At 41.9% G+C, this 15102-nt stretch overlaps 2 protein-coding genes across 2 annotated transcripts in view; one reads left to right on the forward strand and one right to left on the reverse strand.

Annotated features, from left to right (window-relative positions):
* Positions 1-363: 363 nt before the first annotated feature.
* Positions 364-2473, reverse strand: LOC140237164 (uncharacterized). The gene is made up of 3 exons (XM_072317105.1): positions 1936-2473; positions 904-1435; positions 364-520 (listed from the first exon to the last, which is right to left on the reverse strand). The coding sequence occupies exons 1-3, from the start codon at positions 2471-2473 to the stop codon at positions 364-366; spliced, it is 1227 nt and encodes a 408-aa protein (XP_072173206.1).
* Positions 2474-7243: 4770 nt separating this feature from the next.
* LOC140237165 (angiopoietin-1 receptor-like) overlaps positions 7244-15102 on the forward strand; it is a 33458-nt gene continuing 25599 nt past the window's right edge. The window contains 6 exon segments of the mRNA XM_072317107.1: positions 7244-7301; positions 9954-10277; positions 11275-11433; positions 11436-11561; positions 11932-12069; positions 14167-14319. Of these exon segments, the coding sequence (XP_072173208.1) occupies positions 7244-7301; positions 9954-10277; positions 11275-11433; positions 11436-11561; positions 11932-12069; positions 14167-14319 (958 nt within the window).

Here is a 15102-nt window from a genome sequence, read left to right on the forward strand (position 1 = left end):
GCTTTGTTTTGTCCAAACAAACCTAAGAGAGGCTTGTGGTCAGTGACAATTTCGAATTTCCTTCCGTAGAGATATTGGTGGAATCTTTTGACGCCAAACACGATCGCTAGTCCTTCCTTGTCTAGCTGCGAATAACCGCGTTCCGCTTTGCTCAGGGTACGCGATGTGAATCCAATGGGCCTTTCCGATCCGTCAGACATTTTGTGCGCTAGTACAGCCCCAACGCCGTATGGACTTGCATCACAGCACAAAATCAACTCTAAGCTCGGATCGAAATGAGTGAGAACACTTGCCGATTTGAGCAATTCTTTTGCCCGTGTGAACGCGTCCACATGTTCGCGTTCTCATTTCCATTTTTCGTCCTTACGAAGGAGACGGTGCAGAGGCTCTAGCGTGGTCGGAAGGTGAGGCAGGAATTTGCCGTAGTAATTCAGCATTCCCAGAAACGCTCTCAGCGATGTTGCTGGGTGGGGGTGCATCGGTGATGGCTTTTACCTTGTCGGCGGTCGGGCTGCAGGTCCTTTGGACGTGATCGTGTGTCCCAGATATTGGACTTCATCTGCGAGGAAGACACATTTCTCGTGCTTGAGTCGGAGTCCTGCTTCCTCGAGAGTGTGAAGAACGCGTTCGAGGTTGGCGAGGTACGTGATCATTGATTGATTCACCTGTGATCAGCAAGTCATCCAGATAAACAGCTACCCCTGGAATGTCCGCTAGCAAATTTTCCATTGCTCTCTGGAAGACTGACGGTGCCGTAGAAATACCGAATGGCATTCTGTTGTAATGAAACAGTCCCCGATGCGTGTTTATCGTCACAAATTCGCGAGAGTCTGGATCCAAGACTATAGCTGCTGGTACGCATGCGACAGGTGTAATTTCGTGAAGTGCTGTCCCTTGACTAACTTTGCGAAAAGCTCTTCGATTCGCGGTATCGGGTAGGTGTCTGATCGCAAAGCAGTGTTGATGGTTGTTTTGTAGTCACCGCATATTCTGATAGATCCATCACCTTTGACGATAGGCACTATGGGCGCCGCCCACTTCGAGTACTTGACCGGCTCCAGTATTCCTTCTCCTACGAGGCGGTTGATTTCGTCATCAACCCGGTCTCTCAGCGCGAAGGGGACTGAGCGTGCTTTGACGAACTTTGGGGGTACATTCGTGTCCACACTCAGCTCCACTTGAACACCTTTCAGTTTGCCTAACTCTGGGGCGAACAACTGCTTGTATTGCGTAAGCAGGCGGTCAAGCTTCCCCTCGACCGTAACTGCGTTGACCTTGTGCCAATCAAGTTTGACTATGCTCAGCCAGTCTCTACCGAGCAGACTTGGGCCGTTGCCCCTGACAACAAGCAACTTCGCTGACTTAGCATCTGCGTCGCGATCTTGTGATGTAGCCACTCGAACGTCGCACTCCACAGCTATCTGGAGAGCTTCCCCTGTATACGTACGGAGAACCGTGGGGGTGGGGCGCAAGGTTGGTCTCTGACTTGCGTTCCACGTTTTTTTCCAAGTTCCCTCGCTAATTAGGCTGACAGAGGAACCAGTGTCAACTTGCATCCCGACTTGCTGTCCGCTGACCAGTACTGCGGTTGTTATCGGAGGAGACTTCGTTGGACTGGAAGATTGTTGAAAATTCCATACGCTTCCTCTCCTCCGTCCTCGAGCTGATAATTTCGAGAGCCCCTTGCTTTTGTCTTTCGGTTTCGCGTCCCCCCTGGTTGGTGCGATTTGGGCTGCGCTCGGCACACAGACGAGTAGTGTCCCCGCTTACCACACTACACCGGGCAGTCACTGCGTTGTTTATGGGCGGCTTGACGGCACCACCCACAGCGAGGTGTGGATTTCGGGCGTTGCGTAAGAGGGTGGGGTGTCCGTTGACCCAAGGGTTTCTGCGATCGGCCTCGGGAGTTTGCAAGTTTGTTTACTGTTCCCTCACCAGACTGGGTAGAACCACGTAAATCTGCCGTGTTTTTGTCCGCGATTTCGATGGCGAGGGCGAGTTTCTTTGCCTTGTCGTAATTCAGGTCGGGTTCTGCCAGCAGCCTCCTTTGAACCCGCTCATCTCGCACCCCACACACCATCCTATCTCGCAGCATCTCCTTTAGCATCGAGCCAAACTCACAATAATCGGCCAATCGTTTCAGTTCAGCCAAGTACTCTGCGAGAGACTCCCTCTCTTTCTGCACCCTGGTGTTGAATTTGAATCTCTGGACTATCACCGAGGGCTTCGGTTCTCGATGATTTGTCACCAGGGTAACCAACTCAGAGTACGATAAATCTCCTGGCTTTGATGGTGCACAGAGGCTTGATATGAGGTTGTACATGGACGCACCGCACACATTCAAAAGTATCGAACGTTGCTTACCCCCGTCGGAGATGTCGTTCGCGGCAAAGTAATGGCTCATGCGCTCCACGTACTGAGTCCAACTGCCATCCTTGTCGTTAAACTCGTCGATACTACCAAAAGTTGCCATTTTTGGTAGACAAGAGTACAACCAAATTAATTAAACGAATGAAGTTTATCCTCGTCGCCAATTTTTATGTACGCGTTAATACTTATGTATGAAATAGGAGGAAAGTTGGAGAATTCAATAACACGTGTGCACGCCAAGAAGTACCTTTCCGAAGCTGTCTTTATTTCGCACTGCGCAGGCGCAGCATACACTGAAGACGTATCAGTGCGTGACACGTGATCTGTACTGTTCTTCATATATAACACATACAAGTAGATTATGGCTACACTTTGAGTTTTCCAAATATATGCCACGAAATGTGTGCACCAAAACGTTTAACTGCGATCAGGAAATACAGAATCTCCCTCATGTATAGGAGGGGATCCCCTCCCACATCATCCTGCTATGTCTCCTTCCACAGACTCGCACTTCTTTGATTGGCAAATTTCCAGATATTCCCACAGCAGTGTGCGCCAGATTGTTGAATTTCAGTTCTAAAAATGAGAACAAAAAAAAAAGCTCCCTCGAATACTGAGTATGGGAGGGGTGTCTTGCCACCCTCCCACTGTTTTGTCCCCTCTCTAGACTTAGTACACTTTGGGAATGACAATTTCCGAAGTTCCCACAAAAAGTGTGCTTCAGATCGCTTTCTATCAATTTAAAAAACGCAAAAGCTCCGTCGAGCGGGAAGGGGCATCCTCTGCTCCCACCCTCCCTACCTCATTAGACTTTGGGTGTGTTTCTGCTCAATTTGCGAAGGCAGAATCAGCCTTTTGAAACGCGCATTCAAAACGCTGATTCAAAACGCCGTTCACGGGAGCACTGTTTATGCTCACTTTCTTTGAGCCTTGGAAAGAGCGTTTGCGATTGCTTCGCTGACCTCAGCAGAGGCAGGTCAAATTGGCGCGCGCGCTGCGATCGGTGGCCTGGCCTGGGAGAGCAGCTGGGAAAGACATGCGTATGCACAGTACATGGGAAAACTGCACAGGCCAGGGTAGCTGGCTGGCCGGGTGGCGCGCGCTTTTTCACGTGAACCGGAAAGGCGTTTAGATGACGTCACTCTAAACGCGTTTAGAAACGCTGTTGCGTTTATGCTTCCCCGTCAAACGTGATTTACAATAGTCAGAAACGCCGATCGTAAACGCACCTTTTTGTGCGTTTTGGATCGGCGTTTTGAATCAGCGTTTCTATCGAAGTGAGCATGAACGCAACGGCGTTTTGCACTAATCACGTTTCAAAACGCTGATTCTGGCCCGAAAAAGGGAAGCATAAACACGGCCTTTGTACATATACACAAATGATGCACACGCGGAATAAGAGCTAAATGTCGTGGTTTTGCTATTAAACACTTCCCTGAAAAAGACCTTATTGTTTCCATCATTATTTTTTTTTGGGGGGGGGGGAGGGGGAAGCCAGAAAAATTCCAAGTATTGCACCAAAAGTTTGCACCAGATCGCTGAATATCAGGTCTGAAAATGTAAAATCACCTTCGTGTTGGAGGAGAAATATCCCTTATGTACACCCTCGTGTGCATGCCTTTTCTGTTTGACTGCTTTAACAGACAGCGTTCATGAAATTCATTGCAAGAATTGATACGAGATGTTTATAAAAAGGCTACCACTCTATAGGCAAATTGGTCAATAATAATCAAAATATCCTGCTACCTTAAACAAGTGGGGTCGTTTCAAGTCGATAAAACATGCATCAAATTGCACCATTTACAAGTTATCACCGTTGGAGGGGGGATACCCCCTCCCAAACCCTCCCCTTCTCGCCTCGCTCGCTCCGCTCGCTCGGGTTCGGTCGCTTCGCTCCCTCGCATAGTCTATAACCGCCCCCAATATCTTGGTTACACCGGTGCGTCTAAGCGGGGGGGGGGGGGGGGGGGGGGGGGAGGCTTGACCTTGACACCCCCCGTCCCGCAGCCCCGCCCCCCCCCCCCCCCACTTACACACACACACAGAAAAACGTTCCGCTGCCCCTGTGAATGCCCGAATATTTTCGCGTGCGTGCGCTGTGTGAATTTGAAAGCACATTCATGAATTTGAATGACAATGACAAGTATGAAACTGACCGTGAAAACCTATAATAAAGGTAGGTCTAATTGAAATTAGTGTATATCATTAATAACTGGCGACAGGAGAGTGACGCTAATGACAATTATTAACAAATGATGGTATATCAGTGGGGTGTTGAAGGGTGACATAATGGTGATGTTGATAATGAAAGATTAGTGATGATGATAGTAGTGATATTGGGAAATATAATAATTGGTGATCTTTAGGCGATGATTAACAAAGTAAAATGTATGATTACAGGTAAAGGTGGTCATGACAAACAAAAACCGATTGTTGATAATTTTATCAATAATAAAAGAATAATGATTCTCTTCGTAATCAATGCTTGTCGTGATTAATACTTATGATGAATGCTCGTGGTATTTTGAATATTGTATAATGAATGAATGAAAAAATAGATTATGATGTTAAAAATATATTGGTTATGGTAACAATAAAATCCTACTCTATCTTAGACAGATGTGTTCATTCAACTATAGTACAATAAGTAAGGCTTATGTACGACATGCAATTTGCTAATACATGTATTTGGAGACAAAGCCCATCAGTGTCAAAATCGAAACATAAAGCCTGAAGTATGTCTATAGCATGGCTCCACGCTCACGTCTTTCACTGTTTGCCAGTAAAATCTTTAATTTTGAAATTTGGGTGGCCCGAAAAAGAAATTCAGTGGAAAGAATCTATAGGAAATGTACAAGTCTATTCCTTCTCCTTATTATTGTGAGTATACCTATATCATATTTTCATCGGATCTTAATCTGTTTCATCTCGTATAGTACATCATTTTGAATCGAGATTTTAAGTGCAGGTGTAATAAACTTCAACAAAACATTCCTTGTTACCTCCTCAGTTTCTTAGTTATATCTTGGTGATTAACGTATTGATAGATTATTGATACTGATTTGCCACATAATTGTCATTGAGACTTGTAATGTCACTATGAATGTATGTAAACTCCATGTTCTATTGAAGCAAATGATTCATCCTGAAGCGTATGAATGCTACGAAAGTCTCCATACGCTAACACAAAATCTTAGTGGTTCAACTACAGATCTGAAATATTAGAGTGCACACTGCAATTGAAGTCACCAATACATGTGCGTAAAATGATTAAATAGTATTATGATCAATCTCTTAAGATGATTTAGTTAAAATATGACAACCCTATTTCGCTAAAAACAGAACAAAACAACTGATTTTTTTAATGTCATCTCAGCTTGAAAAATCGGAGGTAAGGCAGCTGCACATGATCCCATTATTCTGTCAATTTCTAGGCCGCTAGACCTTCATAGTGCTTCATATTCCTCTGCATGCAACTTTGCTTTTTGCTGCGTCATGTTTTGCCAGTCTGCATCTGTATTGAAATGCGGGATAGGAAAGTGTTTAATTAAAAAAAAAAATAGTATCCCTTTAATCATATTTGTGTAAAAACGTGAAATTTTTGCGCAATAGACTGTTAAAGTCTTTTTTGAAGTCTTATAAAGTTTTCTTCTGAAGTGATGAACAAAGCTACTTTTCCTTTTGCGACATTTTGCGATTCGAAAAGCATAACAATCATATTCTTGAGAAATCGCTGATACTTAGGTATAGACTTTTTGGGTCCCAAGGTGAATGTTTCGCGAGTTTGCTCACTGCCATCTTGGTTACCTGAATGGGCAATTAAAGGTTAATCTCTTTGGAAGTTTGGTGGCCCGACATTAGTGCTTATTGGCCCCGGCTAATGCTGAAGTCGAGCGCTGGCGGTAGTAATGATTGACCTAATTGGCTAAAATTTAATGCAAAATTACAAATTGAGTTTAATTTTAGTCACCAATCTGTTTAAATTTCCAGTTTGCTGCAATAGGAGGGTAGAGAGGCGGTGCGAGCTGATGCAGTATTAGCTTGTGTGACACATATACACACAAAATGATGATCACCCCCTCACACACACACACACACACACATAGACAAGATTATTGCTATTGAATGGGATTGATATGATGCAAGAACTGAAACTATAGGCCTACTGGCACACACATAACATTAACAAACTCATTGTATGCAAAGCATGTTTTTCTCTGAACAGGACGAAATATGTTTGCTGATTTGAATTTCTTAAAGAAAGTGGCTATTACAATGTTGCTAGTTTATAAAATCTGAAGTGAATTCTCTAATATCCAGCCAATATCTCTGGCACAGTACACTGTGTAAAATGGACTAGAGAATTACTGCTGCTTAGTTGACGAGTTGTCAGGCATAGAGTACAGAAGAGCTTGGTCAAAGTTTTTTTTTTGTGATTCTTCCCCGAATTCAATACGATTGAAAATAGGCCTATTTTTCTCTTTGTAAACACATGTAGTTGAGACGTTTCCACTTCCACAAAGATTTCTTCAGCTGCGTATAGACTGTGTTTGAGGAAGTTGGTTGTTGGAGTGGGTGCCGCGTCCATTCAGACTTACTGGGATTCAACATTGGTTCATTTTTCTATGCAGTGACAAGATCGAAAAGGCTATTGACCAAATCAAACATTCGAGGGGGGGGGGGACTCCTGAAATCCTTGAGGCTTTGCCTAATGAAATGCTGATGTCATTGTTTGCCTTTTTCGACGCAGGTGCTGAAGCACCGAAACTTTTCATTGGTGTGCTGTCTTTTGAAGGCGATGATCTGAACAATACAGTTGCAAACCACACTCTCAGTGGCGTATTATAGCTATAATGACTCCTCAGACCCGAGTATGTCTTGGAAGCTGCTGAAGTACGTTTTCACTCGTCACTATCGAGTGGAAGTGACAAGTCGGTCCGGAGAAATGCCCAACCCTTCCAAATAGTGCATTGATGAATTCCTGATTTTTACTTCATCAGGAAGGTCTTTACCGTGACGAAAAAAGAGAGCATGTTTCTGGTAATAGTCTTCTGCAAAATACATTGCAGCTAAATTCAAAGATATGAATGTATAGGCCAGCCTAGAGACATAAATGTAAGAGTCTAACGGCAGTTCTAAAATATACTTTTTTATAAGCATCAGAAAATGACAAAATTGATTTGTGACAGAGATTTTAAATGAAATTATTCATACATAATGCTCAAGGAATACCGGATATTGAGTATTTTGTGAGTAGGCCTACTTGTCGACAGTGGATAATGAGGTGTTAGAATGAATGGCTGCCGTCGTATAATCTTTGCGTTGTAATCTAAACCAAGTTCTCACACTCACTTCTCACAATTTCTCTTTTGTTCTTCCCTCTTTTTCCCCATTTTGCAGATTCCCCCTAGAAAAACAAACATACAAATAAACAAACAAGCAAATGAATGAACAAAGAAACATTGATATCATGAAACAATATCCTCATCTATGTGGAAATTATCAGGAAACGTTGTGGGTAATACAAATTTTCTATTTCTCTTGAACTTGCTACGCCTTATTTTCATGATTGATCATGACATTTGATCACTCTTTGGCTGCGTTTATCAACTTTCCCTGTTTAAACGGCTTTCAAAAGCTGTTTCCAAAGCCCTTTCCAAAGCCGTTTCCAAAGCCCTTTAGAAACGGCTTCCAAAATAGTTGCGTTTATCAACTCTTCGCGAACACGATAACTGGCCTGTCACTGCACAGTTGCATTGCGCAATTCGACCCGAGGAGAAGAGGTCATAGAAGGCGTGCATTGTTCGTAACTGCAGTACAATACTACAAAGCCGTTTCAAAAACAGCTTTGCGTTTATCAACTTCAAAAGGCTTTTACAAACAGGTTTCTGAAAACCTGTTTAGGAAACCTGTTTGGAAAGCCACAAAATTGGGGCTTTCGAAAAGGCTTTCCGAAAGGGCTTTCAAAACAGCTTTGCGTTTATCAACTCGTAAAAAAATTCCTTGAAAGCTGTTTGGAAAACCTGTTTCTGCCGAGAAAAAGAGTTGATAAACGCACCCCTAGATGACCCCTGTCTAACATGTTTTATTGTATGCTCTGTTTTTTTTAACTGCATGTGCCCTATCTTTACTAGTTTCTTTGATTTTTCGTGTTTATTTCGTCTTTTTATCCACATTTTCCATAATTATGTGAGCACTTGGAGTGAAAATTACTTTGATGTGTTTGCTTCCCTCTCTTTTTCATCTGTAATATTTTTTTTTCTGCCCAATAATTGCTGTTCACCTCATTAAAGTCAACATCGCATATGAAGTCGACAAAATGAAAAAGTTCACCTTTTTACTAATTTATCGTATGTAAGCTAAATGATTTTTTTTTAGATAACTAAGAATCAAATATAAAGACTGTCATATGGAGTTGTGATTCAATCATCTGGAGTGTTGATGTAGGCCTACGTCGGCAGAATGAGCAAGTAACATACAATTACACTTTAAAGCATTATAGTGCTAAATTTCGCAATTTTTTGTTTGTGAGTGTATTTGTTAAGCTCCTAAAATGAAATGGATGCATGATCAGCTGTTTCTGTCTGTTAAGAAGCCTGCAGTCAAACAGGAGTATAAGGGAAATCAATTTCTGTTTCTTCTCCATGAACACCAGCAATGATGATTCATACCGACCAACCGGATCGCTATCCATACAGGAGAGTTTATACTCTAGTAGTTATATAGAAACTTTTCTCTCGATTTTTGATGGTATGCATGTCCAGTTCTTCCCTCCCCTTACTCTACAAAGCACATTTCGAGAGCAGTTTGCATTTTGATTTCGGTTTCTTACGAACAGATTATAATGCATTGTTCTTTTTTCAAGTCTGTTGTCATACGAGTTTTCTTCCTATAACCCTTGTTTTTTAAAGTGATTTCTATTCCTTCTCAATGCCGTACCATTTATTTGGTAAAATGTAGGGAGGATTATTGTATTTGACAAACGATTAAAAGCTTCTTTTCTAGTTGTCGTGTCTTTCTTTGAAAGTGTACTGTTGTGTAATTGACTCTTTGCGGTGAGAAAATTCCCTCAATTCATTGGCGTTATTTTAGTCGTTATTCTGCATTGTGATGTATATTATCACTGAAAGATTAAAGGTCCAGTTTACCTTTGGGAGCAGTGATTTCAAAAATTATTAAGATTTCATATTTGATGCATATGTGTAGGTCTGTTGTATCATAAAACATCCTACCATATGAAATATTTGCAATAAAACCTAAAATATAAGGAGATATCAGGGTTTTTCTCAATAAACCGTAACTGTATACGGTTTAGTCTGGAAAATTGTTTATTATAACTATTGTTCACATTTTGTGTATTTAACAACACTTAACATCGATTATACAGATTCAAATTTTGACAGTGGTTGTTTCTATCCTTAACTCACATTTTAGAACTATTTTATAGCACTAATGCTTTCATCTGCAAATGGTAAATTATGCCTTTAACTTAGAAGTTCCAACTTATGCCGGTCAGAAATAAACGTCACAAAAGGAGACAACCGACAGCCAATGCTGATTTGAATACGACTCTCCCCGTACAGGTCAGTCACCTTTCATATCAACAACCAGCCGATACTTCGCGAGTGCAGAGAGAGGAGACGCGTTCTTTACCTGTTTTCGAAGTGCACCAGACCTTGATGCCACCGTTGCCACTGGTCGCTATGTCTACACGATGAGTTATCTACAGAACAACCCCGATCCTCCTGCTCCCCAGCTCGGTTCTCTTAATAGTGGTCCTGCAATACAATTTCTTCAAACATTTCTCTCAGACACCACTAATAACAAGGCATTTGGAGCATTTTATTGTTCTGCCACCAAAGACGGGCAGTCCACGGTGGTGCCGACAATATTTCTGCTGTCGGATGGTAGTGTAAAAAAAGTCGTCATGTTCTCTAATATTGACAATTGATGTGATATTTATAATTATATACCATTAAATTACACCTTATTCAAGTGTATTCATTCATTCATGTTTTACAAACAGGCCTGGCTGTTTACACGCTTTATAGAAGGGCAGGATTTTCTTTTTTCATTAAAGTGAATATCAAGAAAAACCCCAAAACAATACAAGAAGAGAGAGGGAGGGAGAGAGGGAGAGAGGGAGAGAGAGAGAGAGAGAGAGGGAGAGAGAGAGCAAGCCAGAACTATCTTTTGATTTACGTCAAATTATCATAAACAAATAGAAAATGAATTAAAGATTACCTTAGATCGGAAATCCCCCAACAGAGAGGCAGAATGACATGTGTACAGTTGAAGCAAAAGAAGTGTTTTGGAGCAATATGGGTCTCTGAATAAAAGATACAAAGCACTTTTTATCCAGAACATGTTTGCATTGGTTTCATGGAGCAACATACGTAGCAATGCAGGGATGGTTATCACCCAAGCAAGCGGTATTGGACGTGTTCACCTTTTGCAAACAAAAAGAGGTTTAATTCTTGCTGAAACCTGTCGAAGCACATGTTTATGGCGGGAATCTGTCTGGAACCCTTCCAAGTTTTCTGCACAGGAAATTATATTGCAAATTTAGGCAGCATGATCATAAGCAATGTACACAGCAAACGAAAAAAAAAAATCTATAGTACGGTTCCAGAGGCAGTATTTCATTTCATTTTATTTCATCTCATTTTCACTGTCCGATCAAACATACTTGCCAACACGCTGTAGGGGCCTGCCGCTACGCTCTCTGTATTCATCATTAGGAAGTCCGACACTGGTCAAGGTTAACTTAACCAAACTGTTAATGAAGGACCTTTTAATAACAATGGGAAATTGGATGTGTTTGGAAATGGATGCATCCCTGTGTCATTGAAATTACTAGTTCTTTTATCCATTTGTCGAATGCATACGCTTGAATTATTGCAGCTAGGTTCGTTCCACAAGAAGGAAGATTCTCAAAGACTGTGAATGTTGGAGATGTAGATGTGACAGTGGACTTTTCACCATTGCAGCCCATCAGTGATGCCTTGGAGAGACTTTGGAGACATATGGGACGATCTATGAAAATGACGTCCTGATAAAGTATACTGGAGCAGCAACAAGTTACACCATTGTGGGAGAAGTCACACCAGCAGATGGAGGGGTGTATGAACTGCACCTGAAAGGCGAGAGAGGTTCAGCGAGAGCTGGCTTATTGCGACTCATTGTGAGAGGTAGGCTGATCATGACTGCTTTTGCAGATTTATATGAGTGTTGGCCGACTAACCCAATTGATTACTGAAGTTTTTCAATCAATATTATTATGTAAGACACTCGCATTCATCATCGCACAGTACAGTATGTAAGAGGAAGCGGGAGGGGGGGGGGGGGGCAACATAAGCAAGATATAGGCCTACTCTGTATACATGATGTTACGATGAGGCAATTATTGAATAAAAGTTGAAAAAAGAGAAGAATCTCTGGCTGATTACACAAGTCATAATCCCAATAAGATTTTCCTTGTGCCAAAATGAAAACAAGAAATCTTCCCATATGGGAATGACACGATATGAAAGGGTTGACAATGTGTTCTATCTCCAATAGATTGTCCAGCTGGTCGGCACAATGTACTCGGTGGATGCCTCCAGGCCTGTCAGTCATGCTACAATGGAGGCATCTGTCACAGTGAGACAGGAGAGTGTGTTTGTCCCCCTGGTTTCATGGCAGATCAGTGTGAGCAGAGTAAGTAAAACGCTAAAATGTTTACTGATATTGTTGGGTCCTGTCATCTTTTCTTCTATAGAAGATAGATGAGTCAGCTTAATTTCATTCGACTTGGTCTGGTTGTATTCACTACACATTTCGATCCAATAGGAACATTGCAATAATATGATTTCTGCAATCTTCATGCATCTAGAATCTAGAAGGTTTGTGTTTGTGTGTTATTGACTTTTTTTGCTGATTGTTTGATTTGATTGATTTCGTTTGTTCTTATATTCTACTTTAAGTACTAGCAATACATGTGACAAATAAAGTTGGGTATTTTGTTACTCTGTGCATGGTATCCCATTGCTAAAGGAGATAGATGTGTCAAATATACGGTTAATCACAATATCTCAGCTTTCACGGACTAGTTTACAATTTTAGGCTCTATCACACCTTTCCGGGCAAGCTACTCGGGCTTGTTACGTGTAGGGATTTTCTAGCATACCGGACATTCCTGAGGGCGGAAAAGGATTTGTGCGAGTCAGCGCATGTGTCTTACTTGCTGGACGCGTTATACTTGCGAGTATATACTGTGTGACCTTTGTACCAGTCGCGTGGGGGCTGACAACTCAGCGAAGGAATTCCTCTAATGGAATGGCTGAAATCTCACAGAATTTCATTATCTTGGCTGCATACGGGACTGCGAAGTACCTGCGTGGGAATTGCCTGGGAAGTACTGCCGCTAAGGGTCTCCTACTGGCGTTCTGCGTGGACCTCTACGGGCATTCCCGCGACTCACCCGGAAAAAGTTTTGGTCATGCTCAAAACTTGACTGCGGTTAAATCGGACTTGCGTGAGCACCTCCGGGCAACTACGCGCTAGATACTGTCAGGTGCGGACCAACTGCGGAGAGCTCCGGGGAGTAAATTTGTTTCCCCGCAAGTCAAGCCGCAGAAGTTCCCCCGTACGGTATGACAAGGCATGAATGAAAATTGCAAACATTCTTGTTCGCCCGCTGAAAATCTTCTACGTGCTGGAAACTACCTCCTCGCCACAAGCCCGCGTAGCTTGCCCGGAATGGTGTGACACGGCCTTAAAGCAACATGATAACTACAGGAAAACAAGCTGTACGCTATGCCATATGCATGCACATAATAAACTGGACAACAGTACGGAATGCCACCTGCATAAGCAGATGATGGTGGCCTTAGCAAGAAAGAAACAAAGTTGGCTAAGTTTCCACTCTTGTGCTCAACCCTCTCCTTTGTTAAGTACCTCTCTTGGTTTTGATCGTGTTGATAATTAATTGAGTGTTAAGATGGTTGACCTATAGCTGCGTAGGTAATAATGATTTGACACTGACTTTAAAGCGCAATAGAGTAAAAATCAGTTAAACAGTGTTTCTCATCAAAATAAGACAAATAGGAGTTAGAGAGTATTAATTTTACAACACATTGGCATTACGCATAGTCACATAAGCAACTTTCTCTGCCATCATTTTGAAGACAAGAACAAAAAGTCATGAAAATAAGTTCTAGTACATACAATTTTAATGTCCTTATAAACTAACATTATTGCTTTAATAGTCACACCTTCGGAGCTATGTGATGTGTAGGACATATTTTGCCCCTCAAATAATCATGAATGACAGCTGTAATCAGGTCAACGTCAGGTCAATGGGAAACTTGTAAGGCAAAGGCATCCTAGTGGGTCTAGGGCAATTACCACCTGGGCAAATTTCCCGTACCATTCCCCTTAACCCTAACCCTAATCCTAATCCTGAACCTACTGATAACCCTAACCCAACTCTAACCCTAAACCTAACCCTAACCATAATCTTAACTCTAACCTTACCACTAGCCAGTTTTTAGCGGGGGGGGGGGGGGGATAATTGTCCTCGGGTAGGCCTATACGCATCATTATAGTATCTGATATTGCGCTATAAAAAAGAAACAGAGTTTTAAGATTCTACTTTTTTTAATGTCTTTTGTGCAACCATATAGACCACTCATTGCTCTGTTTGTTGGTTCTGTGTTTATGGAAGCCTACATGAGGATATAGTGGGTGATCTCTTATTAAGAGGAGAAAAACACAGGTTTGGAAATTCTGGCCTTGTTCGGTGTACACATGCAGTGTGTGGGGGTAATCGTTTTGGACGTGGATGTGAGTATCGCTGCAACTACGACGTTGATGACCAGACAGCATGCAGAGGTCTTCAGGTGTGTGTTCCGGACCCCTATGGGTGCTCTTGTACGCCTGGATACAAAGGCATACATTGTACGGAAGGTGAGGCTAATTCAGATTTTTAGGTGATACGCCATTCTGGCGTATCACCTATTGTGATTGTACGAATTCTTCCTTTCTTTCTTTTTTTTTCATTCTCCTTTCTTTCTGCCATTTCTTGTGGGCGCTGTATCTCAACAATCTTTTAGTTAATGTCCGTGCAATTTCTTACAGTCATGTCACAGAGTGAAGTCTAAGTCCTAGTGCCTGGTCAGTCAGCTCAGTCATGCATGAAGTCATCTACGCGCCAGTTTGTCTTTTTGGAGTCAAGTCAGATGATCAGTCATATCTCCGTAATTGATAGTCATTTCTGTACCAAATTTCGTAAGCTGTATCTTAAAGGGAAGCAGTCCTGAGATTTTCACTGTACTGATAATTAAGAAGAGTAAAAAATATAACCTTTCACCAATTTATACGCGTGGACATCAAGAATTGTCTCCGTACGCGATTTTTAAAAAATAATTCCTGCAAGCGATCGTGTAAGAGCCTGCCAAAAGGTGCAACGTCATTGATGCCCTACTCTCAAGTTGACAGCCGTGCCTCAGAAAACCAATTTAAGTGTTCAAAATGATCATATCTGATTTTTTCATAAAATGTGACAATAATTATGTGGTTTTATCATTTCAAACAAAATATTTCAAGCTTATTTATATATACAATTAATATAAAAATAAATAGTAAACATGTATTTATAAATAACTAGGGATGACGAGCAGAACACCGCTGGAAAGAGTTGTGCATCGATGACGTATGACTCTCCGCCAAGACTTGCTCATTTGCAGAGTC

This window comes from Diadema setosum, chromosome 13 (assembly GCF_964275005.1).
Source record: "Diadema setosum chromosome 13, eeDiaSeto1, whole genome shotgun sequence".
Classification (NCBI taxonomy): Eukaryota; Metazoa; Echinodermata; class Echinoidea; order Diadematoida; family Diadematidae; genus Diadema; species Diadema setosum.

Bases quoted from the DNA above. Each gene is read 5' to 3' on its own strand.
- LOC140237164 (XM_072317105.1), bottom strand. From the start codon at position 2,473: ATGGCAACTTTTGGTAGTATCGACGAGTTTAACGACAAGGATGGCAGT. The intron at 1,436-1,935 runs GTGAGGGAACAG...GTACGTATACAG, and splicing joins ACGTGGTTCTACCCAGTCTG to GGGAAGCTCTCCAGATAGCT. The intron at 521-903 runs GTTAGTCAAGGG...TCACGTCCAAAG, and splicing joins ATCGAAGAGCTTTTCGCAAA to GACCTGCAGCCCGACCGCCG.